Source organism: Canis lupus, chromosome 26 (genome assembly GCF_011100685.1).
Source record: "Canis lupus familiaris isolate Mischka breed German Shepherd chromosome 26, alternate assembly UU_Cfam_GSD_1.0, whole genome shotgun sequence".
Lineage (NCBI taxonomy): Eukaryota > Metazoa > Chordata > Mammalia > Carnivora > Canidae > Canis > Canis lupus.
In genome coordinates this window covers 465,747-491,415 of record NC_049247.1, presented here as the reverse complement: position 1 = coordinate 491,415, position 25,669 = coordinate 465,747, and the positions used below count along the sequence as shown (strand labels likewise).

The following is a 25,669-nucleotide window of genomic DNA, read 5'->3' as shown; positions in this document are numbered from 1 at the left end:
ATGAATAAATAAAATCTTCAAAAAAAAACAAAAACAAAAACAAAAAACCCCACACCAACCTATATAAGAATGTTTATAGGGATCCCTGGGTGGCGCAGTGGTTTAGTGGCTGCCTTTGGGCCAGGGCACGATCCTGGAGACCCGGGATCGAATCCCACCGTCGGGCTCCCGGTGCATAGAGCCTGCTTCTCCCTCTGCCTGTGTCTCTGCCTCTCTCTCTCTCTCTCTGTGACTATCATAAATAAATAAAAATGAAAAAAAAAGAATGTTTATAGCAGCCTTGCTATTAAAAATAAAAAAATAAAAACCCAGATGTACTTTTAACCAGTGAACAACAAACCGTGGTTCTTCTGCACAATGGGGTGCCACTCAGCCACAGAAACAAAATACTGAAACATGGGACAATCTGGAAGAAGTGCAGACCCATTCTGCTAAGGGGAAGAAGCCAGACCTAAAAGGCTACATCATCCACGATGTCATATTCTGGAAGAGGTGACAGTGCAGGGACAGGTCAGTGGTGCCAGGCAAGCAGGGGGAGTTCACCCAGGTGGTGATGGTGGGAACCCTGCTGTTGGGGGCCCAGCTCCATCCCTCTGCGAAACTCCAATGACTGCCCTCCCAAGAGTAGGTCTTACTGTGTGTGAATTTCATAAAGTACAGGGACACAGGACAGATGGGACAGAGGAGCGCATGCCGAGGTGGGTGTGCAGGATAAATGTTCTGCATCCTGACTGTGCTGGAGACACGACTGTATGCCTTTGCCAAAGCTCACAGGACAGGGACTAACAACTGTGAGATCTCATTGTACATAAGTTATCCTTCACTTAAAGATAAACCTTGAAAAAATAAAGAAATAAATAAACCTTGAGAATTATGAAGTCCACCAAAGCAGGGAAACAGCATGCTAAACTACCTCTCCACTACCAGCGGCAGTCACCTGAGCCTGGAGCATCCTGTCGAAAGGCAGTTTGCGGGGAGGTAACTTGATGCACAGCAAAGTGCTCTCTAAGAGGTGACGCCTGCATGGTTGCCATCTAGTAATGCTATCCCATCGCTGACTCGGCCTGCCTTCCCAGAGAGGCATTTCGCAACAGAGCAAGCTCTCCCCTGCGGCTCCACCACAGCCCACTCCTTATGGGAGTCTGTCCCTGGACCCACCAGCCATGAGATCTGCAAGCATCTGCCATTTCATGCCCACTCTGCATGTGTCTTTTAGCAGCAACCCCAGATCATCCTACCTCAAGGCCTTTGCATCCTGTTCCTCCTGGGGTGCACAGGGTGCACCTGACCAGGCCCTCTGGGTCAACAGGGTCTCACTGGGGGCCCCATTCTTCCTCACATGTCCTGCCCTGCCCCTCACTGACATGTCCTCCCCTCACTGGAGCGCAGGCTCCATGAGGATGGGGGTCTTTCCTGTCCCGTCCACTTCTCATCCCAAATGACTCACACAGCAGCTGCACAGAATGGGTAGTGAAGGGTGGGGGAGTCCACAAGAATGTACTCCCAACTCTGTGCACACCAGCATGCCAGCACCCAGGCACCTGGCCACCCTCTTGCCCTCCCAGCCCCTAGCACACCCTCGCTAGTGGGAGAGTCCCTGCCTCACACATGGGTGCTGCAGCCTCACCTTGCACACGTACTTGATGAACTCCAATGCGGGGTTGTTGAGCAGCAAGTGAGAACCTGGAAGGGCAGGAAACATGCTGGAGAGCTCAGTGGAGCTCCGGGAGCCTGTGACTTTCTTCTGAATCTTCTGAGTGATGGTGAAGAAGTTCTGAGTCAGCTCGTTGGCCACGTAGTCTTGGGAGAAGGTGATCATTCCTAGGAGGGCAGGGACCATAGCTGAGCTCCCCACTGAGCCACAGCAGGACGTGGAGGGCGGGCCCCGAGGACCCCTGGGACACGGTGAGGGCATGCTCACCAGGAAGGGCACTGGAGGCCGCAGCATCCTGGGAGAGCTGGCTGGGCCCCCGCCATCTCAGGGGTGTGCCCCCTGGGGCACTGCGCCGCAGCTCCTCCTTCATGCTGTGGTACACGGCCACGATGTATGCTGTGGAGAGAGGGCGACCTTGAGGGGTCTGCCTGTGGCTGTTGGTGGACCACGCTCAGCTGAAGAAGCGGGGGGGGGGGGGCGGGTCGTGGGGGGTTGGATGCCTGGCACCACCATCCACCTGTACGCTGGGCAGGGCCACAGAATGGCCCACAACAGAACCAAAGCTGGACTGCACACCCTCTCTGGACAACTCCAGCAGCCATATCCATTCCAAAGCACACAGAAATGTGCATAGCACAGAACGGCCATGGTCGCCATGTATCAGCAGGCTTCTCTGCAGTGCTTGTCCTTACCTGCTCGTGCAGCAATGGGCTGTTACAGAGGAAAATTCACACACTTCATGTGAATAGCCACCCCAGACACCTTGCTGTATAAATACTGAACCATATTATTTTTTGAACGCTGAACCCTTAGCCCTACATCAGACTTAGGACTTTCTGACACAACAAGTTAGGCCTTAAAGACCTACCAGTGGGGATTGATTCAGGAAACTTCTAATCTCTTCTACTTATTTTTACTCCTATTTGTGCACAGACAAGTCTTAGGACAGAACCATGAACCCTTTGGTGACTCGTCTGAGGGCAGCCACTCTCACGGGGTTCTGGAAAAGGCTGAGGCCCTGGGCAGAAGACAGGGTCTCCTCTCCACCTTGCAGGGAGGTGTGCAATCAGGGCATCTGGAACTCTAGTTGCCGGGGTTTATTTTCCAATTGTTTACCTTCTTGCTATGCAAACACACCAGAGCCATGTTATTCCCACCACATAACTCAGACACAGTGGCTAGTGTGGATGGCTCACCTGAAACAATCATGAGGAAGTAGCTCTGGCAGGAGGCTGCCTGTGGCAGGAACTGCACAATGTTCCAGTTGTTTTCCAGCATGTCCTCCACATCTGGTTCCTGTTTGCCTTCCTCCTCCTCTTCCTCCTCCTCCTCCTCCTCCTCCTCCTCTACTCTGCCCCCTTTTTGGGAGTCTTGCTGTAATACAGACACAAAGACCCAGCTGTGGCTTTGCCGTAGCAGTATCACACAGCAGGAAGTGCACAAGTCATTTTACACCTGGGTCTACTGACCCCACCTGCCTAGTGTGATGCTCATCTAGTCCACATCCCTGGGCCTGGGTACAATTTCCACAGGATGGCGCTGAGGATGAGGTCACATATGTAATGCACCCGATGTGTAGAAGCACTCCAGATATGGTGATTGTGATGCTCATTTTGTTCTTCCAGAGAACTCACTTTAAAGTTCTTCAACTCCCCTCCTCCCAGGTAGGGAAGAGTCACAAGCAGGTGACCTGGGGTGTAGTTCTCTTGTCTGAACCCCAGATCTTCTGAGATGGTGACAATTCTATCCATACAGCCCTACTACAGATACCTCCTGTGTTACCAAATTCCCTTCTCAAGGGGGCCTTTCACATCAACACATCAACTCTGGCATGAGCCCGTATCCTTAGAGCAGCAACCACCACTGCCTTTCTCTTGATCCAGCTACAATACTTACACTCTACTCCCACTGGGGTCCCCACAGGACCTCTTACTCAGCAAGGAGGGCGGCCATCCCCCAACCACTTAGTACGGAGGCCAGCCCTGTCTCCCACCCAGTCTCAGTACCAAGGGCAGCTTGACCTTGTGTACACCTCATGCCCTGGCTAAGCATGCTCTCCTCACCCCATACTTGCTCTCCTTCCCCATCTATCTGTAATAGACACATGGCTCCACACCCCTGGGTACACACAAACCCCCAGACATCAACTATAGCCATTCCACTGACCTGTTCCCTCCACCTTCAAAACCTACCTGAGTCTGTCTTGCTGACCCTACCTGCCCTACACCCTCCCTTGGGCCAATGCTAACTGGGCTGCTACTCGAGGCCTGACCTACGGTGTTGTCCACGATGTGGGGCCCTAGTAGAAGTCAGGCCCTGACATGTCCCCACTCACGATCTCTCCATCACTAAAAACCAAATCTCCAACTCAGCCTGTGTACCCAAGTGGCCTGGCCCTCACCGCTCTGTGCTGCACTTGTGACCACAAGCCCAACCCTACCCCATTGACATGGCAATCTGACACCGGCTCCTGGCCCAGTTCTTCCAGCCTCACTTGCCTGTCCTCTCCTTAGAGCCCTGCACAACCTTCCCATTTAAATCAGTCCCTGCCCCACAGACTGCTCTCTGCCCTTACCCTGCTTTGTGTTTATTCTGAGCCCTCACCACTGCTCCACCCTCTACACCTGCTTACTCGCTAATCTTCCCTCACAGACTCCACAGGAGGAGCAGCATGCTCTCGAATATACTGCAGGATGTGGCCGAGAACCACGCCAGGCATTCAGCCCATAACCACCAGTGTGTGCAAAGATACAAATATGTACCTCAAAGTTATTTCAGATTCCAGCCTCAGCTCTCCAAGATGGTTATGTCTTACCTGTCCATAGTGGATACTAGATGGAGCATTTCCTTTGATTCCACCATAGTTAGAGGGATCCATCCAGAGAAGAAATTCCCAGCACCGAGAGAAAGATATTGTCAAAGAATGGAAGATCTCTTTAGAATGGATGCTAAAAAAAAATCAAAACAGAAACTGTTTAAATGAAATCAATAGTTTTCCTTTTTTCTCCACTTTTCTTCTTTTATTCTCCACTTTTCTTCTTTTATTTTCATACCTATCTGCTTATCCTCCACTTATTTAAAAACAAACTTGGGACGCCTGGGTGGCTCAGTGGTTGAGTATCTGCCTTTGCCTCAGGGCGTGATCCTGGGGTCCTGGGATGGAGTCCCACATCACGCTCCCCACAGGGAACCTGCTTCTCCCTCTGCTTATGTCTCTGCCTCTCTCTCTCCTTGTGTCTCTCATGAATAAATAAAATCTTTAAAAAAAACACAAAACTTAGTGGATTCAGATTATATCTGTTCTCAAACTTTCTAGAGAACATGATAAACCCAACACGAAGGCGATTTCTGTACCAACCAGGAGGGAGTGGCAAGAACCGGTGCAAAGGGGACCAGAGAAGTGAGAGTTGCGTAAGACCATGAGACCTCCCCAGGCTGGCCCTAAGCATGCCACAGGGCATGGCACATGTGTGCAAGAAGACCACATGAAGCTAGAACAAGGACCGCAGAGTGCGTGCTCCCACCACTGACAGCCTCGTAACTCATGAGGCACCCAAGCTGTGCTTGCAACAGGCTTGCTTCAGCAGTGAGGAATAATGAGCTCTAGACTAAACCTGGATCTTGCCCTGCCTACAGATCTCCAAAAATGCCAGAAAGGGTCAATCTGCTTCCTAGTAACAAAGCTCTAGAATATTTACAGAAGAATAAAATGCAAAAGTATCCAACAGACAAGCATTCACATGGATTCACAATTGCTGGCATCTAATCTGGCATCACAAGGTCAGCAAAGGAGCAGAGAAAACCCAGAATAAAGAGAAAAATCTATCAAATCTATACAAATTAGAGCTGAAACAAGTGTTATACTGCACAAAACAGGACACTGTGAAGCTTATTAAACCTGAATTCTATGTAGTCACAGAGCTAGAACGAAGACAGAGCATGCTGAGTAGACTCTAGGAATACTTAAGACCCCCACCAGGCATCTAGATGTGAAAACTCCACCAGATAAGATGAACAGCAGACTGAACCCTGAGGAGATGGTAAGTGAGTTTAAAGATGCAATTAAGGAAATTGCCCAAAAAGAAATACAGAGAGAAACAAAAAAATTTTTAAATCAGATCTACCTATAATTCTATGCCAGCAAAAATATCTTTTAAAAAAGGTAAAATAAAGGTTCCTTTGGATATCTTTGGATATCCAATGGCAGAAAGTGTTCATGGCGAACAGATCCATACTATAAGCTCCTGACAGGAAGTCCCTCAACAGAAGTTAAATGGTATCAGAGGAGAACAAGAGAAGCAGCAGAAATCCAGAAATGTGAACACCTGCTGGTGATGTACTCCATGTAAGCAATGGCATCCTCGATCCGCCGCTTTTTCGTGCAGAGGATGATGCGGTTGAAGTTGGCATAGACGACAGATGACCCCAAGCGCTTGAACTCAGCGATGAGCCTGCAGACCAAGGTTAGAACCACTGATCAAAATGCCACAGAGAAACCACAAGACACCATAAAAAACAAGCTGATGATCCTGAGCTAAAAAGCTATTCTAAATATGCTTGAAATCCAGAAGTAACAATGAATGAAGATTTCTTCAGGGTAAAAACCCACCATAAGCAAAAGTAAAGATCATCAAAGACAGGAAAAAACATGCAATTTATATCACCCAAAAATGGCTAATTTTTATGTAGAAAGAACCGATAAATCAATGAGGAAAAAAGCAAAAAAACTACAGAGAAATGGGCAAAGGATGTGAAAAGAAAATTCAAATTCTTTTATAATAAGGATTGAAAATTAAGAGTATGCCCAGATAGCATTTTATGGCAGGAGGCTGGTACCAGTGTCTGCCGTGTTGGTGGGCCTGGGGACACACATTCTTAATGACTGCTGTTAGTACAATCAGCTGTACAACTTCCATGGAGAAAATTTGTCACTATCAATCAAATTAGTATTTTTCTATTTAGTTATGACATCTACCAAACCTGCATCAGTGGTACTTGCTGGAGATTACTCTCCAGATACATTCACATGACTATTCTTGCTTGGTGATCTACAGCAACTGAAGTTCTGACAGCAGCCTGAGTGCCCGTTAGGATGACACATCCACACGTGCATCTCCAAGGTCTACCGTTAACTAGAGGTGTAGAACAGCAAACACAGGGCAGGATGACTTGTATCACAAGGAGGCAAAAAGACTGTACCACACAGCACACCTCTGAAGGATGCTGCAGCCTGTGACAGCAGCTAACCCTTCCCCAGGACCTTTACTGCCATGGGCCACCAGCCCAGAAGTGAGCTCCTGATCAGAGGTGCTGGCTGGCCATATCTCTGGTTTTGGGGACTGAGAGTTCAGCATGACCTGGGGTAAGCCACTGATAGCACTCACTGCAGAAAGAGCTTCTTCATCATGTTGTGGAGTGTGCGATGCAGCACAGGGTCATGGAGCAGTGATGATGGGGACCGGAGCCAGCGGTAAAAGTGCATCACCTGGTTGTCAGCATAGATGTTGCGGTACTGTGTGATCTCCTTCACCCAGCCCACCACCATGCTCTTCAGGATCCTGGAAAAAAGGTGCACAGGGTGTCCCCTTTGTCACCAGCATCCCCCTACTCCATCACCCTCTGTGTACTCCCTCTTCACTGTGGAGAGAGACCTCATTGTTGGGCCCTCTCCTGCACCCTCAGGCCTCAACACCTACAGCATGCTTCTGGCCAGAACACAATGCTCAACAGGGTAGCTAAGCAGTAAATGGAGGAAAGAGCCTGGACCCCTGTGAGCTTCTGGCTCTGCCACCTGGAGCGGAGGGGAAGCCCCAGTAACTTAGTTCTTAATTTTCTAAAACTAGGGGAGAGGTAAAAGAGTTTCTAACGTTCCTTCTAGATCTCAAACTCAGCTGTTCTGCCTAGGAAGGGGACAGGATACAAAAAAACAAAGAGTCAACAAAAATGTCTCTGGAGGACATTCTCAAGGAGGAAGGTTCCTGGATACCTGAAGGTGCTGGAGCAGAGGGCTGTCTCATCGTAGCTGGCTGGAGTGCTGGCGGCCTGGTTGCCAGTGATCATGTCCTCCAGAGAGGCTTGCTGGATCACATCAAAGCTGATGCCCATGCTGTCAGCCCCCTCCATGTCATTGATATGGTGGGACTGCAGGATGGTGTTGACAGCCAGGTTTTGGATGTCCAGCTCCACACACACTGCATACAGAGAAACGAACTTGTCCAACAATCCTCTTGTATCTTCAGTTCAACTACAGCAAGCAGTATCTCAGAAAACATACTGCTAGGTACTCAGGGAAGCCAGGGGTGGCTGACAAAACCATCACTGAGCAGACGATGGAGCCCACCCTTGCTTATCTCATACCAGCAGAGGCTCCTGCACACTCATTTCCCACACCGGCACAGCCAAGCGCTGAGCATCCATGAGTAGGCATTCCCACCACCAATGAATGGCAATAAATGGCAGAAACACCAGCAGGTGTGGACCCCATGTGCCTTGAGCACCCACCTGTAGAGTAGCAGCCTGGACAATTGATCTCCACGCTGGCCTGGTCATCGAATTCCATGACAAGGCGATTGTCATCAGCCTCCTTGCCACCCAGGTCAGGGCGTGACGTAGGCGACAGCCAGAGCAGGTGGCTGTGGCGCTGGAGATGGCGGGCAAAGAAGAGGTCGGAGCCAAAGGTGGAGATGTCCTCAGGCAGATTACCAATGGGGATGTGGAAGTACCTGCACAGGGACATGGGGTCGGCCCCAGAAAGTCAACGAGCAAATGGCAAAGAAGTCAGAGCTCAGAAACACAGTGAAACTCCCTTCATTCCATTCACCTGCTCATCTCGAAGGCCTGTGACAGAGAGGTGTCCAGGTTGAGGTAGTGGCGGATCATGCGCCGGGCTCCGAGGCGCTGCCAGTCCAGGACTCCATAGCTGATCTTATCTGCCACGTGGACAGGCACTAGTGGGAATTCCTCTAGGACAGGAACCTCACCAGCCAGCCTCTTTAGCTCCCAGTTGGACTGAACAGCGATGAGTGTGGGCCCACGGCGCTCCTCCTGGACATACCAGAAGAAAGCAGCTAGCAGGACCCAGGCTAGGGGAGGGGCTCGCACACAGAAGCCTGACTGCACTCACTTTGTAGGCCAGCAGGAAGCGCTGGATGGCTCTGCAGATGGTTTTCATGTCAGTTTCCGCCCGAACTTCAAAAGTGTGTTTGGGAGGAGGCAGGAGCTCCGGGCCCACTTTCTCCATCAGAAGGCTGTGCTCGGCTGAGTAAAGAGCGCTGAGGCTGGGCATCTGGTTGCTTCGCACCTGGACCAACAGAGGCCACATCAGCCCTCTCCCTGTGCAGCTGTGGGGGGCAGGTCCCCTCTATGGCACTACTTCAGACACAATCTCCGCAGGCTCTGGTCAGTGAAGGCTAGATCTGCCCAAAGGTCTGCCCCTCCCCCAGCCTCTTGCCAGGAACTCACAGTGTCCAACACAAACACAGATGCTCTGCGCTGGGAGGGCACGAACAAGCCGAAGAGTGCTTTGTGGCCCTGTGCATGATGGTACAGGTAGAGGTGGCGGATGCTCCCTGTAGGAGAACATGGCCGTCACCCTGAGGAGTGTGGGAGGTTGGACCAGGCATGGGTAGCTGGCATGCATCATACCTGGTTCCAGGTAGCTGAACTGAGCCAGAGAACGCATCTCCAGGTGCTCGAGAGCAAAGGTTTCTGCTTCCCAGCCTGAAAGGTGCCTCACCAGCTGTTTATTGACCACACAGACACAGCCCAGCTGCACTAGGGCGCGGAATAGTAATGGAACCTGGAAGAGAGCAGACGGGGTAGGGTCACCGTGTCTTCAGCAGACACATAGCTGGGCTGCAAGCCTGTCCATGCCATATGAAGTTCCCCTCCTCCATCTCATCAAGATGGATCCATCCCTGCTCAGTTGAGCTGGGAAGATTGTTACCTGAGTCTCATACACGCCCTCAATGTCTGGGGCTGATAACTCAGTATTGATTTCATTGATATGTTCCTGGTACATGTCCTCAGGCACGGAGTACTCATAGAGATTGTAGACCATGTTGGAGCGAGGAAGGACTCGGCTGACCTGGTGACAACAGAGGGTTGACCTTGTCACAAGGCTAAGTGGTGATATCTGTTAAACACACACGTGCATCACTTAAACAGTCCTAGGGCTTCTGGAGCCCACAAGCACACAGAGTGAACCACCTAGAGCCCATTTCTTCTAATGAACAAAACCGAAAGCTGGGGCTATTACTTTGAGAGGCAGCCTGAAGCTTCCCGAAAAGCAGAGGAATGCTCAGACTGCAAGGGAGTAGGTGTTCCCAGTTTATTTTCCTGCTGTCTGCTGGGTTTAACCTGAGAGGAACCTTTTTTGCCTGGTCAGAAGACTGCTCTAGAGGAGCCAAAGAGTACAGGGGGACCTTGGGGAGAGGAGAGGGCACTCAACAGGAAAATATCCCCCCCAAAAGATGTTCCCCTTTGAAGTTGCAAAGCTGCACTGCATCTAAGAAAAGCATAGGAATTCAGATCATATGTTCTCTGCTGCCCTTTCTGGGCCCACACTCTGCTGAATCCTTGGTCAGAACTGAATCTCACCTTCTCCAGAAAGCCTCTACAGTCCAGTTCCCAGTTATAAACACATACATCTCACCTCCTCAACTAGACATCAGCTTGTTAGTGCCCAACTGAGAAATGTGCGCCGACAGCCTCAGTAAATGAGCTTTGGGTGGAGCTCAAAGTTATGTGGATTCCATTTACATAAAACATCCACGACTGGATAATCCAGAGGCAAAATGTTGAGTGGTGATTACCAGGGGCTGGAAGGGGAGACTGCTAAGGGTCCTGGTTTTTTTTGAGGGTGATAAAAAGGTTCTACGGCAGACTGTGGCAGATGCCGCATGACAGACACACATTAAAAGCCACTGAACAGCACACTTTAAATGAGTCATGTGGCATCGAAGTGTATCCCAGGGAAGCCGTTAACATCAGAAAAGCCTATGGAGACAGCCTCCAGCCTCTCCAGACAGATATCTACCTCGTCCTTGCCCTGCTACATGGACATCGGACACAAGAGGATAATGCACCTAGGATGACATTGGCAACTCTGGTCACTGAGGGCTTCAAAGACACCATTTCAATTCTTATTGCAGCCCAAGAAGGTTCTCAGGAGACAGAGGCTCCTTGCTCAGGGTCACCTGGCTCAGTAGGCTCTATATCCGCAAAGCCCCATTCTCCATGAGGCCCCCTCCATCGGTGTGGAGACCACCTCAGAGGCTGAGCAGGCAGCTGACCACAGTGACCAGCAACACCTGCTACTCCATACCTTGCGATAGGAAGGCCCCTCCTCAGCTTTAGCCACCTGCTGGTTGACATAGAATACTCGGGGGATGTTCAGCCTGATGCAGTACAAGTCACTGCTGATGACAGCCCACAGCCTGAATAAACCAGCCTGGCTGGTTTCACTGATCTGAAAGGGAAAGAGCACACAGCAGGTGTGTCATCTGGTCACAGGAAATGCTGGCCTCCGAGGTGCTTCCCGGCACCAGCCCCAATCACCGGGGCACCAAAGCAGAGGCCTGCCCTTTCCCTGCCAGACCACAGGAGGGTCTCCAGGATCATGAGCTTGCCAGACACCCTTTCCCACTGGCTGTGTTGCTGCCCTTGGAGGCATCCCACTTGTCAATGGATAGCGGTCCACACCTGCACAATCTGCCATGGAAGGTCCAAGATGCTGCGGGCGGTCCTTCGCAGGAAGCCCCCCAACCCAGTGGCAGGCCTTTCTCGGATGGCCCCAGGCAGAGGTTCGCCCTCTGCCACCTCCACACACCGCCTCTTCTTGCAAGCCAGGCGCTGCCGGGCCTGCAGCTGCCACTTCTTCTTATGGAACCGGAGCCAAACCAGCCACTCTTCCTAGGACAGATGGCAGAACAGGTCAGGAAGAGGACACAATGAAGACAGCGAATCAGAAACAGCCTTTTTCAGCAATCACATGACCTAGCTTCCAAGCCCGGCTGTCTCTTATAAGGACTAAACCTCTCTTACTGGCCACCTCAGAGATCAAGACCCATCCTGGGGCCCCCAAGCTACTTAAGACTCCATAGGAGACAGTCTGCCACAGCTCAGGCCTTGCTGGTGTCCCTGCTGCCTCCTTCCACTGGCCCCTCCAGGCTCCAAGGCTTATCACCTGGGTGGTTCCAAGGGCTGGAGGCTGCCCCAAGATTTCCTGCCAGGGCACCGTCAGCTCCAGGTCGTGTGACTCCTCCTGGCTCTCCCAGAGGACACGCTTCCTCTTAGTGGCAATAGGAACGGCCAAGTGCAATGGCTTCATGAGGCCAAAATCTTCCATATCAGGAGCACCCAGGCTTTGGGTGCCTTCTGGAACCTGGGCCATGCCCACCTGCAAAGACCCAAAGGAGACTTAAAATGCTACCATCCCTCAGATAATTCCACCTCTAGAAATAAACCATATGGGTATCAATTGAATGGGATAAAATAATTGTACACAAAGATGGGTAGTCATTGACCAATCTATTTCTAATTTCTAATAGTGAAGAGGTTAAACAAAATGTCACTCAAACACCACAACTGTGAAGCACACATTTACATTTTTCCATGTTTCCTCCAAGACTCTCTCCTTCTTGTAAGAAACTATTGCAAAGGATGGGTACCTTCTTTCTGCATCCCAGCCCCCAGCACAGCATCTGTCACTTCCCATGTGTTCTGTTCTTCTACTCCAAGCCTACAAACCTGCTCCCCTCCCTTGGGCTGGGGTGTTCTAGAGTCCCATAGCGTGCAGCCCCACTGCAACCTGTGCTCTTCCCACTCAATGACGTGTTTTTGAGATAGACCCCTACAGATAATATAGATACGGTCCATTCCAAAGAGCTAAGGAGCCTCTTCCTCTTTTCTTATTCTCTGAAATAATCTGTTTAAGAACTTTGGTAAAAATTCCTATGGGCAGCCCAGGTGGCTCAGTGGTTTAGCATCACCTTCAGCCCAGGGCCTGATCCTGGAGACCCGGGATCGAGTCCCATGTCGGGCTCCCTGCATGGAGCTTGCTTCTCCCTCTGCATCTGTCTCTCTTTCTCTCTCTCTCTCTCTCCCTGTGTCTCTCATGAATAAATAAAATCTTAAAAAAAAAAAATCCTATGAAAAATCATTTGGTTTGTTTCCTTTCACTTGTGATTCAATGTCTTAATGGCTTAAGTTCTAGTCTGGTTTTCAGTTCAGTTTGAATAATTCAGTCCTTTCCATCTAAGCTTCCACCCACATGGTTAGTGGGGAAAGGTAATTCCTAACGTTGTTTTAGGGTTTACTGTGTCTACAATTGTGTCTGTTTTCATTAAAATAAAACTCAAAGATTCATCTACCTTGACAAAGATTTGTCCATTTTCTAAGCCTTTTCGAAGATTGTTTGGGTTTTACTGTCATTTTCCTCATTCCTGTTCTTGCTTTCATACCTTCTGTCTTTCTACCTCCACAGCTCACTCTGCTGTTCTCTGACTTATTGGAAGCTGAATTTCCTACTTGCTTTCCTTTCCTAATATCTACCTGTGCAGATACAATGTACACATAGGTGCTCTTCAGCTGCATACCACAAATTTTGATAGGATTAGTACTTTCATTAAGTGTTTCTAGTTCCCATTATGATTTCTTTCCGTGAGTTATTTACAATTTTTTTAAATTTCCAAACAAAATGGTCTGCATATGAACTATTTAGAATCTGTTGCAATCTACTTTTTGTTATTATTATACAGATGTCATTTTTGGTATGCACATGGTCATTGTTGTACATAGTTCTTTTTTTTTAATTTTATTAACTTATTTGAGAGAGAGAGAGAAAGAGAACACAAGAAAGGGGGAGAGAGAGCATGAGCAGGGGGAGCAGCAGAGGGAGAGGGAGAAGAATCCCCACTGAGCAGGGAGCCCAATGTGGGGCTCGACCTCAGGACCCTGAGATCGTGATCTGAGCCAAAGGCAGACACGTCACTGACTGAGCTATGCAGGCGCCCCTAATGCACGTTCTTGACAAGAATGTGTGTATTTCCTGATCACTGAGTGCAAGCCAGTATTTATTCACTGAATCTGTGAATCTGGTTAGTTACTAAACATAGTTGGTCAACTATGTCACTCCAACCTTATGTATTCTTGTTTTGGTTTGCTAGATCTTTCATTTGAAAGGGATTTGTTAAAATCTCCCAAATTTGACTGGATGTCAATTATTTCTTCTAATCAGGTAAATATTTACATTATGTAATTCAAAATTTAAATTGGGTTTAATTTAAGAATTACAGTTTCTAAAGAAAAAAAAAAAGAATTACAGTTTCTGGTAAACTGTGGACTTTCAGTACTATTTAATAATCATCCTAACCCTACGAATACCTTTTGGCTTAAGGATCATTTTGCTGGCATTAATACAGCCACACTACCTTTGTTTAGGCTAGTATTGACTGATAGTGTACTTTCCATCCTTTTCATCTTTCTCCCCTCGCCTCCTAGGGATAGCTCTTATAATTAAAATAAAATTAGGTTTCAAAATTCCCACCTGAGAATCTGTTTTGCAGGTAAGTTTGTATACTGCTCTGGTTTAAAGTTCACTTTTCTAGGGACAAAAAGTCAGTAATGAAAAAAAATAATAATAAAGTTCACTTTTCATTTTCAGCACCTGAGAATTTTCTTTTGGCTTTTCTAGTTTTAGCTAAGCCCTTCAGTATTTTCTAGGGTTTCTACAGGGTTTTATTTTGTAATTTAGAAAACTGAAGTCTCGGGGATCCCTGGGTGGCTCAGCGGTTTAGCGCCTGCCTTTGGCCCAGGGCGCGATCCTGGAGTCCCGGGATCGAGTCCCGCATCGGGCTCCCGGCATGGAGCCTACTTCTCCCTCCTCCTGTGTCTCTGCCTCTCTCTCTCTCTCTCTATGTCTATCATAAATAAATAAAATAAATCTTTAAAAAAATTTTTTTTAAAAAAAAACTGAAGTCTCTGGCACAGTAATTCACAGAGTCCCTGAGACCAATTACCACCCTATTCACAGAGAAGAAAACAGTCTTTCTCCCTAACAGAAGATCCAGTATGTCCTACCCCAGAAGATCCCCAGAGGGAAATAGAGTCGACTGTCAGGCACACATTTCTACAAAGAAAAGAAACACTCTAGACACTTGAATGGGAGCATTCAAACAGCAGCAGCAGGAGGCCGCACAGGGGCCATAATGGCGGCTCTGCTGTCCCAGGCCCACTACCTGTCTCCTGCCCTCGAGGACAAAGAGCTCGCTGATCTTCTTCTGCTTGCAGACATCATTCTTCTCCAAAAGTTTCTTGTGCAGCCAGTCAGGGTGCTTGACGCGTGGTACTGGGTTCTTTACCTGCACAAAAGTGACACTGATCATTTGTCTGCATGGCTTTTGAGCCGCACAAGACGCCGTCCACACTGGCAAGGCCTCACCTGCTGCAAAGCTGCAGGGATCGTGATGATCTTCTGTATGGCACTCCCTAGCCGCTCAATGTAGTACTCCCAATCCAAAATCTGGGGGTCCGGGAGAGAGACAACAACAGCGTATAGGAGAAGAGGCAGCAGTAGCAGTAGCAGCAGCAGCAGCAGCAGCGCTTTGCTCCACTCTAGGCCAAGTGCTGCTCTGAATGCTTCCTGTGTTGTACTTATTAACCCACCTTGAAATTGTGGGATGAAACGTACTTACTTTATAGAGAAGGAAACTAAGGCAGAGCACCTAGATGACTCCCAGGATCCCAGACTTAGCAAATGGCTGAAGAAGCACAAGAACCCTGCACCAGAATCCAAGCCATCCCCAGTGCTGGGTTGCCTTAAAGCAGAACCACCTCCTCACCCGTTGTGTCACCCGTTGTGTATGAGAAATGAGGATGTCAAGAATGAAGACTCCAGACAAAATGCTGACCCAAATCAGGGATACTCTGCTGTTGACTCTTCCTCCTAAACTTTTCAGAGTAACAAAGCCAGCACTCACCGTGCGAATATCAAAGTCTTGGAGGGAAGAACTCTTAAGCCATTTCCGGAGAAAGTGCTTCCTCACCATGGGCTCTGCCTGGAAAATGGCAAGCGGGATGGCCCTGGGTGAAGAGAGGCACGAAAGTCAGGAACACAGGAATCTCCCCGATTCCAGTCACAGCACTCACCAGCATACGTGTAATTCACATGGAAATAAGGGATCATAACCTAGTTTGTAACCCGTGCTTTTACTTAATGACATCACTTTGTATAAAGTACAGCTAACATCTAATATTTATCATATTAATAATTACATAATGTTCCACTGTATTAAAGTATCATGGGTTAATTAATGCAGAATCCCAACTGGTGGCCATTTGGTCTGTGTTGTTTGGCCACTGTTAGAGCTATTGACAAATGTTCTTACGTAACTCACATATTTACGTGTGTACATACAATCAGACATTTCTTTTTTTATTATTATTATTTATTTATTCATGAGAGACAAAGAGAGAGAGGCAGAGACATAGGCAGAGGGAGAAGCAGGCTCCCTACAGGGAACCCAACGTGGGACTCTATCCCAGGATCCTGGGATGAGGACCTGAGCCAAAGGCAGATGCTCAACCACTGAGCCACCCAGGTGTCCCTTCAGCTCAGGTCTTGATATCATGGTTGTGCGTTCAAGCCCCAATCGGGCTCCACTCTGGGCATGAAGCTTACTTTATTTCTTTTATTTTTTAAAGATTTTATTTATTTATTCATGAGAGACACACAGAGAGAGACAGAGACATAGGCAGAGGGAGAAGCAGGCTCATTGCAGGGAACCTGATACAGGACCCCAGGATCACAACCTGAGCTGAAGGCACTCAATCACTGAGCCTCCCAGGTGCCCCACAATTAGACACTTCTAAAACGTTACTCAGTAAGATACAGGCAGAGTCCACGTGCTTCTGGAAAGAATAAGCCAGCTTTCGTGTCACTAGCAAAACAACAGAGCAACTGTCAATACCCCTTCCTTTCAATGGAGGAAATATTTGTTACTGTGAATGTTCTAAACAAAGAAACTTAAAACACAACAAACACCTGTGCACACATCACCTAGTCCTATCAACCTTCATGGCCTGCCATTTTTACTTCACATATGAGAAAATAAATATAAGGATGAAGTTCTGTGCAGCTCTCCAGACCGACCTCATATATAGAGACAAATGTGATCGCCATTTTAGTGTTTACCAATCCCATGAATACTTCTATATTACTCCTGTCCATATGTTCCTGAAACAAGAACTTCATGTCTGTAAATTTTATACAGATGTTATTGGTACAATGTAATTCATGTGCCACCTGGCAGCACACCATGTAGCTGTGATTCAATCATTCCAATGCCTTCATAGCATTTCACTGCATTAAAAAAAACACACTTGTCCATTTTCTGGTTGAGGGATACTATGGCATTCCCAACATTTACTCTTCAACACAATGTAAACACACAGGGGCAATTATTCAGGGCACATCCCCAGGCATGCTCAATTGTGAGGGGAATCAGGCATCATCTACCTCACTACACACTGCTGGCTTCGCTCTGAAGTAACTGTCACCCACACTCCTGTCCACATGCATGACAACTGCTACCATCACACTCTTCCTTTCCAACCAATAGATGCTTCCAAAATCTGCACTTCCTGATTACTCTGAGTTTAAACATCTTTCCGTGTACTGACCATCATATTCGTCACTTGTCAGTTGCCTGCTCATATCTGTTGCCTGCTTTTTATGTCTTTTTCTTATTGACAGATAGGACTTCTTTATTTTACTCTGTACAAAACCTTTTTTAGACTTATACCAAATTCCTTCTCTTTTTGTTAGAACTCTGAGGATTTCTTTTTAAAGAAATATTTGCTGTTTATTTCATTCATTTGCTTTTCTCCCCCAACCTTCCTAGCATAGGCAAGAACAGTGATTATCAATGTTTGTAGCTTTATCAGTTGTCTACTGTTGTATTACAAACCATTCCAAACTCAATGAATTGAAACAATAACCTTTTTTCGGCTTACGAGTCTGTAACTGAGGTAGTCCTGCGTGAGGTCACTCACGTAGCTGCAATGGCCTCCCCTCCAAGTGTGGCAGTTGGTGCTGTCACCTGGACCTCCCTCTGCATAGGACCTCTCAGCCCCCAGCAGGCCAATCAGGCAGCAAGAGGGCAAGAGCAGAACCACAAGGCCTCCTGCAACCAGCGGTCATGTCTGCCATGTTGCATTGGCCACAGTGAGTCACAGGGCTGCTCAGAGAACAAGAAAAGGAAGGCACACCCCTTTGTGGAAGGAGCAATAAGGCCCTGTTACAAAGGGTCACAGAAGCACAGCTCTGGCCATCTTTGAAACATTTTCTCTTGTTGGTACTTAGTACTTGTCCCCCCAACCCCACCTGCCCTCCCCCGGGCCATCTGTGCACTTTTCTCAAGGCCTGTCCACAGAATCACTTCTAACCCTTGAATTCCTGGTGGGAAGCCCTACCACAGACACACAATGACGGGCAGGAATAAGACCTATCATTCTAGGAGCCCATTCTAGGAGCCCATTCTAGGAGCCTTCAATGCACTGTTTTCTATTTTGTTCATGTGGGCCCTGCACAATTCAAGCAACCTGATGAGCAAGGGAGTGACAAGAGAACCACCTGCTGACTCCGAAACTTCTGTAGTCGAGAGTGGAAGATGCTGTCTGATGGAATCCTTTGCTATTATTCTGGACATGTTTCAGAAGCTGGAGGACACTTCCGTCTGTCAGTAGAGATGGCTAAGGGATACAGCACTGGCAGTACAACAGAGCCTCAGATGCTGGAGCATTCTGTGCAGCTCACCACTGAGACCTTTCCAGCCAGGGTGGCAACAGCCTCCTCGAGGATGTGAGAGATCCAAGGCCCTGCCCTAGACTTCAACTGAACCCTGTGATGGTGCCCATAGTAGCTGACCCCCTAACCACCCCCACACTTCTATGCCTGAGGGTACTCTCAGTCTGGCCTTGCTAAGAACCCAGGTTCTGCAGGGGCCCAAGGCCCAGTCCCCTCACCTCCTCTAACATCTAACCATCCTTTTTCAAGGAAACTCACTTCACTATGAAGGTACAGAAGTTCCATAACAGACTCAGGCTTCCAAACTGAGCATCCAAGACATGAAGCAATCCCTTCCTCAACCTCAAAAACTCTTACCTCTCTGTGACCGGAGAGCCCTCGGGCTTCCGAGAGATGATGTAACGGCAGCTCAGCCCTGCATCCTTCACCATCTGATCTCCCAGGAACTCAGCCAGGCGCTTGGCTGTGCTGATAGACGTGGACTTCTGCTCCCCATAATCTTCCAGCTTCCGAGACATGGAGCGATTCTCAGAGATCAGCTCAAACAGCTCAGAATCGGGCATGTTAGCTGCCTGAAGAGAGAGGCAACAGGTACAACATCACACAGAAGGGAAGGAGTGCTACCCCAGGCTCACTGACAACATTCCTCCCAGAGTCATCTGACCTTTTCCAGCCAGATGAGCTGGAGGCAGAAGTATACCAGGGCTGTCTCCCACCAGCGAACAGCAACACTTACAAATCCTTACACAAACCCTTAACTGCCACACCATTAAACTATGTAGAAGATGTTAACAACTGGGTTACTGATACCAGAGCTGCAAAAGAGAGAGACAGAACTGGTGATTTTTCTCCTAAAAGGAAAAGAAAAACAGGGAAAGGAGGAGCTACTATGCCAGTTGGAGAGCCATGGACCCATTGAGGGGTAGAAGCACTCCTCACCAATGAGGAGTCAGAGGCCGAGAGCAAACAGCTCTACTGCTCCTGCGTGCACACACCCCTGACCTCCCAGCTCCACTGCTCCCACATGCAAGCACTGCCTTCTCTGTCCAGCTGCTCCTGTGTACATGTACCCCTGGTCTTCTGCCCCCAACATTCTGTAATATTTGCCTGGATCCTGTGTTGTGTGTTTTTCTCTCTTGGCACTTACTCTCATTTATGGCCAACCCTCAGAACAAGACAACATGCCAAGCTACAGGAGCCCACAAAACAAAGGAAGACAGAAAAATGTTCCAGAATATTCCAGGATACTTTTCATTTAGAAAGCCTCCTCTTAGCAAACAATGCAAGCAAGGAAGGAAAATCATGTGTACAGAGATGCTGAAGGCAACATTACCGCAGTGGAAACCAGAAGCCTATCTGATCCCCAGCAACAGTGGATAGTTATGGGAGTTAAGTAATGTGAACTTGATGAAATACAGACTAATGATTAACAAAGAGGGAAGAAAAAATTCTGTGAGATGTTTCTAAAGGGAAGCCAGCACCATTGTTTACACTGTAGAAACTACATACCCATTTACAGAGTCTACAAAGATTTAGAAAATCAAAGAAGTTGATGGGATCACTGGTAAATTTATCTCTCACAACTGATCTTTCTGTGCCATTTATTTCCTTCACAGAATTCTGTCCCTGGACACGGGGTTCCTGCTGACAGGGATCCTGAGAGGCACCAGAACTAGGGCAGTCCTAGGGTTTTGTCAGGGTTAGCCCTGATCCCCTGGCTCTCCAGGAGCCCAGGGAACACAGCACCCCTCTGCCCACAGGACCCTCGCAGCCAGGGAAGGAGGGGGTGGCCTCACCTTACTGTACAGCACGTCCAGCCAGTAGTCAGCCACCTTGGCAACAGAGCCATACACTTCTTCTAAGGTGCTGCCCTTGAGGAAAGCCTCGAACACTGAGGACTGGAAGATCTTAATCAGCTGCAGCTCCCCTCGGCGTTTGATCTCGAAGCCCTTCAGCTCAGCCAGGGAACCGTCCTCGTTGAAGACAGCATATCTGGAATCCCCCCGGCGAGCACGGCAGTGAATGGGAGCCTGGGATGCTGGCTCCGTGTCCTGGCCCTCTGTCTGACCCTCCCCCTCCAGCATCTACCAGGCAGCAAACATCTTGCCACCTGAGGCTTGTAAGGGCCTACAGTCTGTACAACCAGAATCTAACAGGTAGAGAGCAAGAGCTGGTGGTATTCATGTTACTACCTTTTCAAATTGAATCAAAAAGGTAAAAAACCAGCACTATTCCCATCTGGCCTCCTGGTCTACTTCCTGGATGGGTTGTTCAATCATCCATTCATTTTCTTCCCAAACACAAGCCTTTGAGATTCCTACCTCTTCTTCAGTTTCTTGCCTTCTTCCTTGGAGGCTGGAAGGATCATGGCAAGGTAGGGTCCGTCAACCTCGAAAAAGATGCTGTTCTCTGAACGGGTGACATAGGTGAGTGAGGATGGTTCAGTCAGCTCCTGGTACTGATCATTGGTGAAGCCTTCCTGCAAACCAAGAGGAAGGTGGCTGCCTCACTCCCAACCATCCTGGAAGTGACAGGTGCCCTCTGAAGACTGGCTGGACCAGCAAACTGTACAGCAGACACCACTCAGCCAGAAAAAGAGGTTAAGTTCTGACACATGTTAGACGTCAATGAACTAAAATGCATTCTGCGAAATCCAGAAGCTTTTATGACTTGCTTCACTCACAGGACATTCTAGAAAAGATAGAATTATTGCACAACGAACACAATGGGTAGCCAAGGTCTGGGGATGGGGAGAGGGGCTGATGATAAAGGAGCAGCACTCGGGAGCCTCCGGGTGATAGAACCGTCCTGTGTTGCTTTGTGGTGGTAGAAACATGACTCTCCATGTAGGTCAAAAACCACAGAACTGCACTCTGTAAAGAGTGAATCTTACCAGAAGCAAATGAAAAAATATTCAACTAGGACATGGGGTAGACCTTAGAGGGACTGCAGACTGGAAGACACTAGCTGACCACATTATATACAGAATCCCGCTAAAGGGCCGACTGAAGTCACTCTTGCAAACCCTGTTTTGACAGGGTAGTACAAACCAAAGAGAAAAACAACTACACACACAAACACTGTGCTGTAGCCAGTAAGTTTACACACGTGATGGCACAATCCTGAAGCCACTTTACACACACACACACACACACACACACACACACACACACACTAAGCAAATAAACATACCAAGAAAGTGAGGGACAGGCTTTTCACTATAAGAGAAAGAATGAGGAAAGGGGACCAGCTAGGGGCTGGACAGATCAATGCAGACTCACGTTCTGTATTTTATAGTGTACATGCAGACAAACAAATCCAGATGCATGTGTGGGTGAGGCGGGTCTCAGGCATACACATCTCTCCTAGCTTGATTCACTGAGAGCAACTAGAAGCAGTAACACCCAGTAACAACAAGCACCTGCACCTGACCTTGGTTTCCAATAAAAGGGACCTGGCTCCTTAGAGAAATGGCTGATTCCAGGGCTGGGACTAAGAAAACTCAAGATGAGGCTGGAGCATCTTACAGGACCAGGAAGTAAGAAAGTGCAATTTAAAAAAACAAAACAAAACAAAAGAAAAAATCCACACTTGAACTCCAACCACAGAACAGAGGCATGTGTCAAGAATATGTAGGCAAATGTGAAGGAGGAACAAGCAGAGTCACAAACATACCAGAATAGGACGAGGAAATCACTAAGCAGGGTTAAGTGGGAAGGAAAGGTGATAATGCTTCCTTACACAAGGATTCCAATTAATAAATGTACCAGGAATGCGGGAAAGAGAGCTGCCAGAGGGGAAAGCCACCACAGAATCACCGACAGATACTCAAACGAAGGAAAATTAGAGAGATACAGGACAACTGTAGAGTCGCAAGTATCTCCTCCAGTGTTCATTCAAGGCTCCGCTGGTCTCTACACACGGCCAGACTCTCTGATGCTCGTCCCCCAGAGTGTGGGCTCCTTGACTTACCCCTGCAGGGAGAAGGTGAGCAGAACAGTGGGTGGGACAGGGGGAGGCCACCAGGCAGGAGCTGACCTAGAAGTGACCAGAAGTGCAGAGGGACAGAGACACAGGCAGAGGGAGAAGCAGGCTCCCCGCAAGGAGCCTGATGGGGACTCAATCCCAGGACCCCAGGATCACACCCTGAGCCCAATGTAGATGCTCAACCGCTGAGCCACCCAGGCATCCCGTAATGACCTCATTCTAATGACAAGAAAGAACACACAGATCCAAAAGGGACACCTTCAACAAACACCTAGCAGGATTCCTTGAAGACAGGGAATGGCCAGCCTGGAAGGGACAGAGGAGACAGGACAAGCACACCAGTGTGGAGCCCTGGTGAAACAGGGAAATCCAAATAAAGACTCAAGCTTGGTCAGTGTTGTGTCAACATAAGTTCCTTAGTTCTGATAACAGTTTACAGATGTTAACGTGAGAGGAAGCTGGCTAAAAGATATATGCAAATCTCTGTTCTATTTTCATGACTTTTCTGTAAGTCTACAAGTATTTTAAAATAAGTTAAAAGTAAAACAGTCTGACACTGTGCTAGACGAGAAAACTTAAGAGCACAGCATTTTCTATACAGATCCCCGGGCTACAGAAAAGCCGAATGGCACAGGTAGGGTAGTCTGATGCTTGGAGAGGGAATACACACACCTGAGAGCCAATGCAGTCCCCCTCCCAAATCTCCATCAGAGTGAGGATGCTAGGAACCCAGGCCCAGATGGCAGGTCCTCCCTGGAGACCCAGGCTCACCTTCACCATGATGTTCAACATGGCCCCAGGGTAGGAAATGGTCACCTTGGGCTTTTTCACACTGGTTGTCTTGATGACAAAGTTTTCAGGAAAGCTGTTGGGCAGGACGCACCATATTCCGTCTGTGTCCAGCTCCAAGGGTCTCCTTCAGAGAAACAGAGAAGCAAGGCCATATGAATACTGGACCATGGCCTCCTCCATGTAGGGAGAAACCCAGCATGAAGGCCCTACCTGGCTGGAGACCCATGAAACACAACACCCACCTGCTCACTCCCTATTCCCACTCCTCACCCTTCCTTTCTAGGCTGTTCACTCACAGCAGCTGACCAGAGCACAGCACTCACCCGATCTGCTCAATCAGCTCCCGTGCCTGGGTGATGATGTTAGCCCCTGTGAAGCAGACAATGCCTGCCATCTCCATGGAGTACCAGCGAGCCCTGAGGAAGAGAGTCACAGCCTTGCGGGGGAGGAGGGCTCCCCTCAAAGGGTCATTAGAGGGCAAGAGAAGGACACCTAGCAGGGGCTGTCTGAAGCAGGGCAGGAGAACCACAGAAGCACTCACCTCTGTGCTTCCTTCAGGGTGCAGAGCTGGAAGATATAGCAGGCTGCCACAGCACCAGCCCAGAGGTTGTGTGTCCCCATGAGCCCTCTCACCATCCCCAGCACCATCTCCTGCCTTCCCCATCTCCCAGACACCATGCTCATCCTCTGACTTCTCAAGGAAAACACAAGCTCGCAACAGCCTCAGCTTCCCGCTAGATCTGCCTCACTGCCCCCAAACCAAGTCTCATCTAGAGATGTCAGGTGACCCAAGGTCCACCCCTCCTGCCCCTGGGGCCTCCACTCTTGCCCTGTTTCTCGCCCCTCCTTCTGTCATTAAAAAGCAAAAAAAATAGGGACGCCTGGGAAGCACAGACAGTTAAGCATTCAACTCTTGGTTTTGGCTCAGTTCATGGGATCAAGGCGTGTGTTGGGCTCCACGCTCTGTGAGGAGTCTGCTTGGGATTCTCCCTCCTTCTGCTCCTACCCCCTGTCCTGTACACATGTGAGCACGTGCTCTCTCTCTAGAATAAATCTTAAAAAAAAAAAAAAAAAAAAAAAAAAAAACCACAACAAAAAATAAAACAACTTTCCCTCAAACCTAATCCCCAGTGCCCCATATTTTTCCTTCTCCAGAGCCACCATGCTGACCCTCCTCATGACCCCTACCACAGTGGCCAGGCCTCCACAACCCCCACCCCCCCTTCCCCCAAGGTCCTTGCCCACCATTCAGGTCCCACCTGGTCCCAAGTCCATCAGAAACAGTCCACCTTGGCTCTAAGGCCCCCCCATTCCTGGCCATCCTGACTCCTTGAATGGCCTCACACCCCTCATTAGTCACGCTGTGCTGCTCAGGGACTGCCTGGAGCCTCGCCACAGCCTCCAAGTGATGACTTTCACTAAGTCAAATAAATATACTGGAATCTACCAAATCACCATCTCTAGCCCAAGACCTGGAGACAACATGCCTGTAGTATGCATCTCCTGGCACCCCACACAGTGGGGCCGTACCCCAGCCCCCCGCCCTAGCCAGATCTCTCCCACCTCCCTCAGAATGAAGCCCACAGGCACCAACTCTCCTGGCTCTCCCTTGACTCATGCCCTCAGGCAGGAGCCTACCCTCTGCGCATGACGTAGCCATAGAAGGAGTTGAGGATGCACTTGTGCGCCAGCTGCAGGGAGTCATACAGGACCTCCATGTTCTTGCAGCGCTTCACTTCGGCCGCATCACCCACCTCCATGGCTGCAGAGAGTTTCTTCTTCCACACCTGAAAACAACAAAAACACTGATGGCCTCCCAGCTTCTTCAGCTCACATTTCACACAAAGGCCCAAAAGTTTAATAGCTTGAAAATTTCAAATCTATAGAAAACTTCAAAAATCAACCGAACTGAAGACAATAGATAATTCCAAAAAACCACTGCTGACCCTCAGCATTTACTCTATCCCTTTCCTTTCACAGGCACAGCCAGTGCAAAGGTGTAGACATCATGACCTGACCCCCCCTAAAGACTCCAGCACACAATTTGTAAGAATAAAGACATTTTATACAACCACCACACTATTGCTGCACCTGAAAAATTTAACAAGGGTATGGTACCAACATGTCCCTCCCAGGTCTGCACAACCCACAATCCTGCAGCCAGGCCGGAACCACACACTTGGCCCCATGTGTCCTGAGCCATCAGTAACCTAGCACTGCCCCCGGTGTAAGGCAGACGTCCTGAAATGACTTCTGAACACAAAGGATTGTATCCACATTATGTTTTTATTCTTGTGAGATCAAAGACAGGGAGAAAATACCATGGCAACTCTCTTGGACACTTGGAACAACTTCAGTCTCCTGGGACAGAACCCAGAACCCAACAGTAAACTAGAGAAATTATGAAACCGAAGTCTGAGACCAGCAAC

General features: G+C 48.7%; 1 protein-coding gene across 6 annotated transcripts in view; it reads right to left on the bottom strand.

Annotated features, from left to right (window-relative positions):
* POLE (DNA polymerase epsilon, catalytic subunit) overlaps positions 1 to 25,669 on the bottom strand; it is a 52,674-nt gene that overhangs the window by 6,568 nt on the left and 20,437 nt on the right. For 3 of the 6 annotated variants that reach the window (XM_038574611.1, XM_038574616.1, XM_038574613.1), the window contains exons 21-45: positions 24,879 to 25,027; positions 23,564 to 23,656; positions 23,220 to 23,364; positions 20,783 to 20,940; positions 20,258 to 20,453; positions 18,819 to 19,033; positions 15,634 to 15,736; positions 15,096 to 15,176; positions 14,893 to 15,015; positions 11,841 to 12,053; positions 11,357 to 11,566; positions 10,980 to 11,123; positions 9,600 to 9,740; positions 9,299 to 9,452; positions 9,116 to 9,222; positions 8,778 to 8,954; positions 8,475 to 8,698; positions 8,156 to 8,376; positions 7,641 to 7,845; positions 7,039 to 7,212; positions 5,980 to 6,105; positions 4,470 to 4,602; positions 2,851 to 3,028; positions 1,922 to 2,050; positions 1,628 to 1,842 (exon numbers count right to left, since the gene is read on the bottom strand). In XM_038574611.1, the coding sequence (XP_038430539.1) occupies positions 1,628 to 1,842; positions 1,922 to 2,050; positions 2,851 to 3,028; positions 4,470 to 4,602; positions 5,980 to 6,105; positions 7,039 to 7,212; positions 7,641 to 7,845; positions 8,156 to 8,376; positions 8,475 to 8,698; positions 8,778 to 8,954; positions 9,116 to 9,222; positions 9,299 to 9,452; positions 9,600 to 9,740; positions 10,980 to 11,123; positions 11,357 to 11,566; positions 11,841 to 12,053; positions 14,893 to 15,015; positions 15,096 to 15,176; positions 15,634 to 15,736; positions 18,819 to 19,033; positions 20,258 to 20,453; positions 20,783 to 20,940; positions 23,220 to 23,364; positions 23,564 to 23,656; positions 24,879 to 25,027 (4,014 nt within the window). The remainder of the gene's footprint in view (positions 1 to 1,627; positions 1,843 to 1,921; positions 2,051 to 2,850; positions 3,029 to 4,469; positions 4,603 to 5,979; positions 6,106 to 7,038; positions 7,213 to 7,640; positions 7,846 to 8,155; positions 8,377 to 8,474; positions 8,699 to 8,777; positions 8,955 to 9,115; positions 9,223 to 9,298; positions 9,453 to 9,599; positions 9,741 to 10,979; positions 11,124 to 11,356; positions 11,567 to 11,840; positions 12,054 to 14,892; positions 15,016 to 15,095; positions 15,177 to 15,633; positions 15,737 to 18,818; positions 19,034 to 20,257; positions 20,454 to 20,782; positions 20,941 to 23,219; positions 23,365 to 23,563; positions 23,657 to 24,878; positions 25,028 to 25,669) is intronic. The other 3 variants (XM_038574612.1, XM_038574614.1, XM_038574615.1) reach the window with 2 other exon arrangements.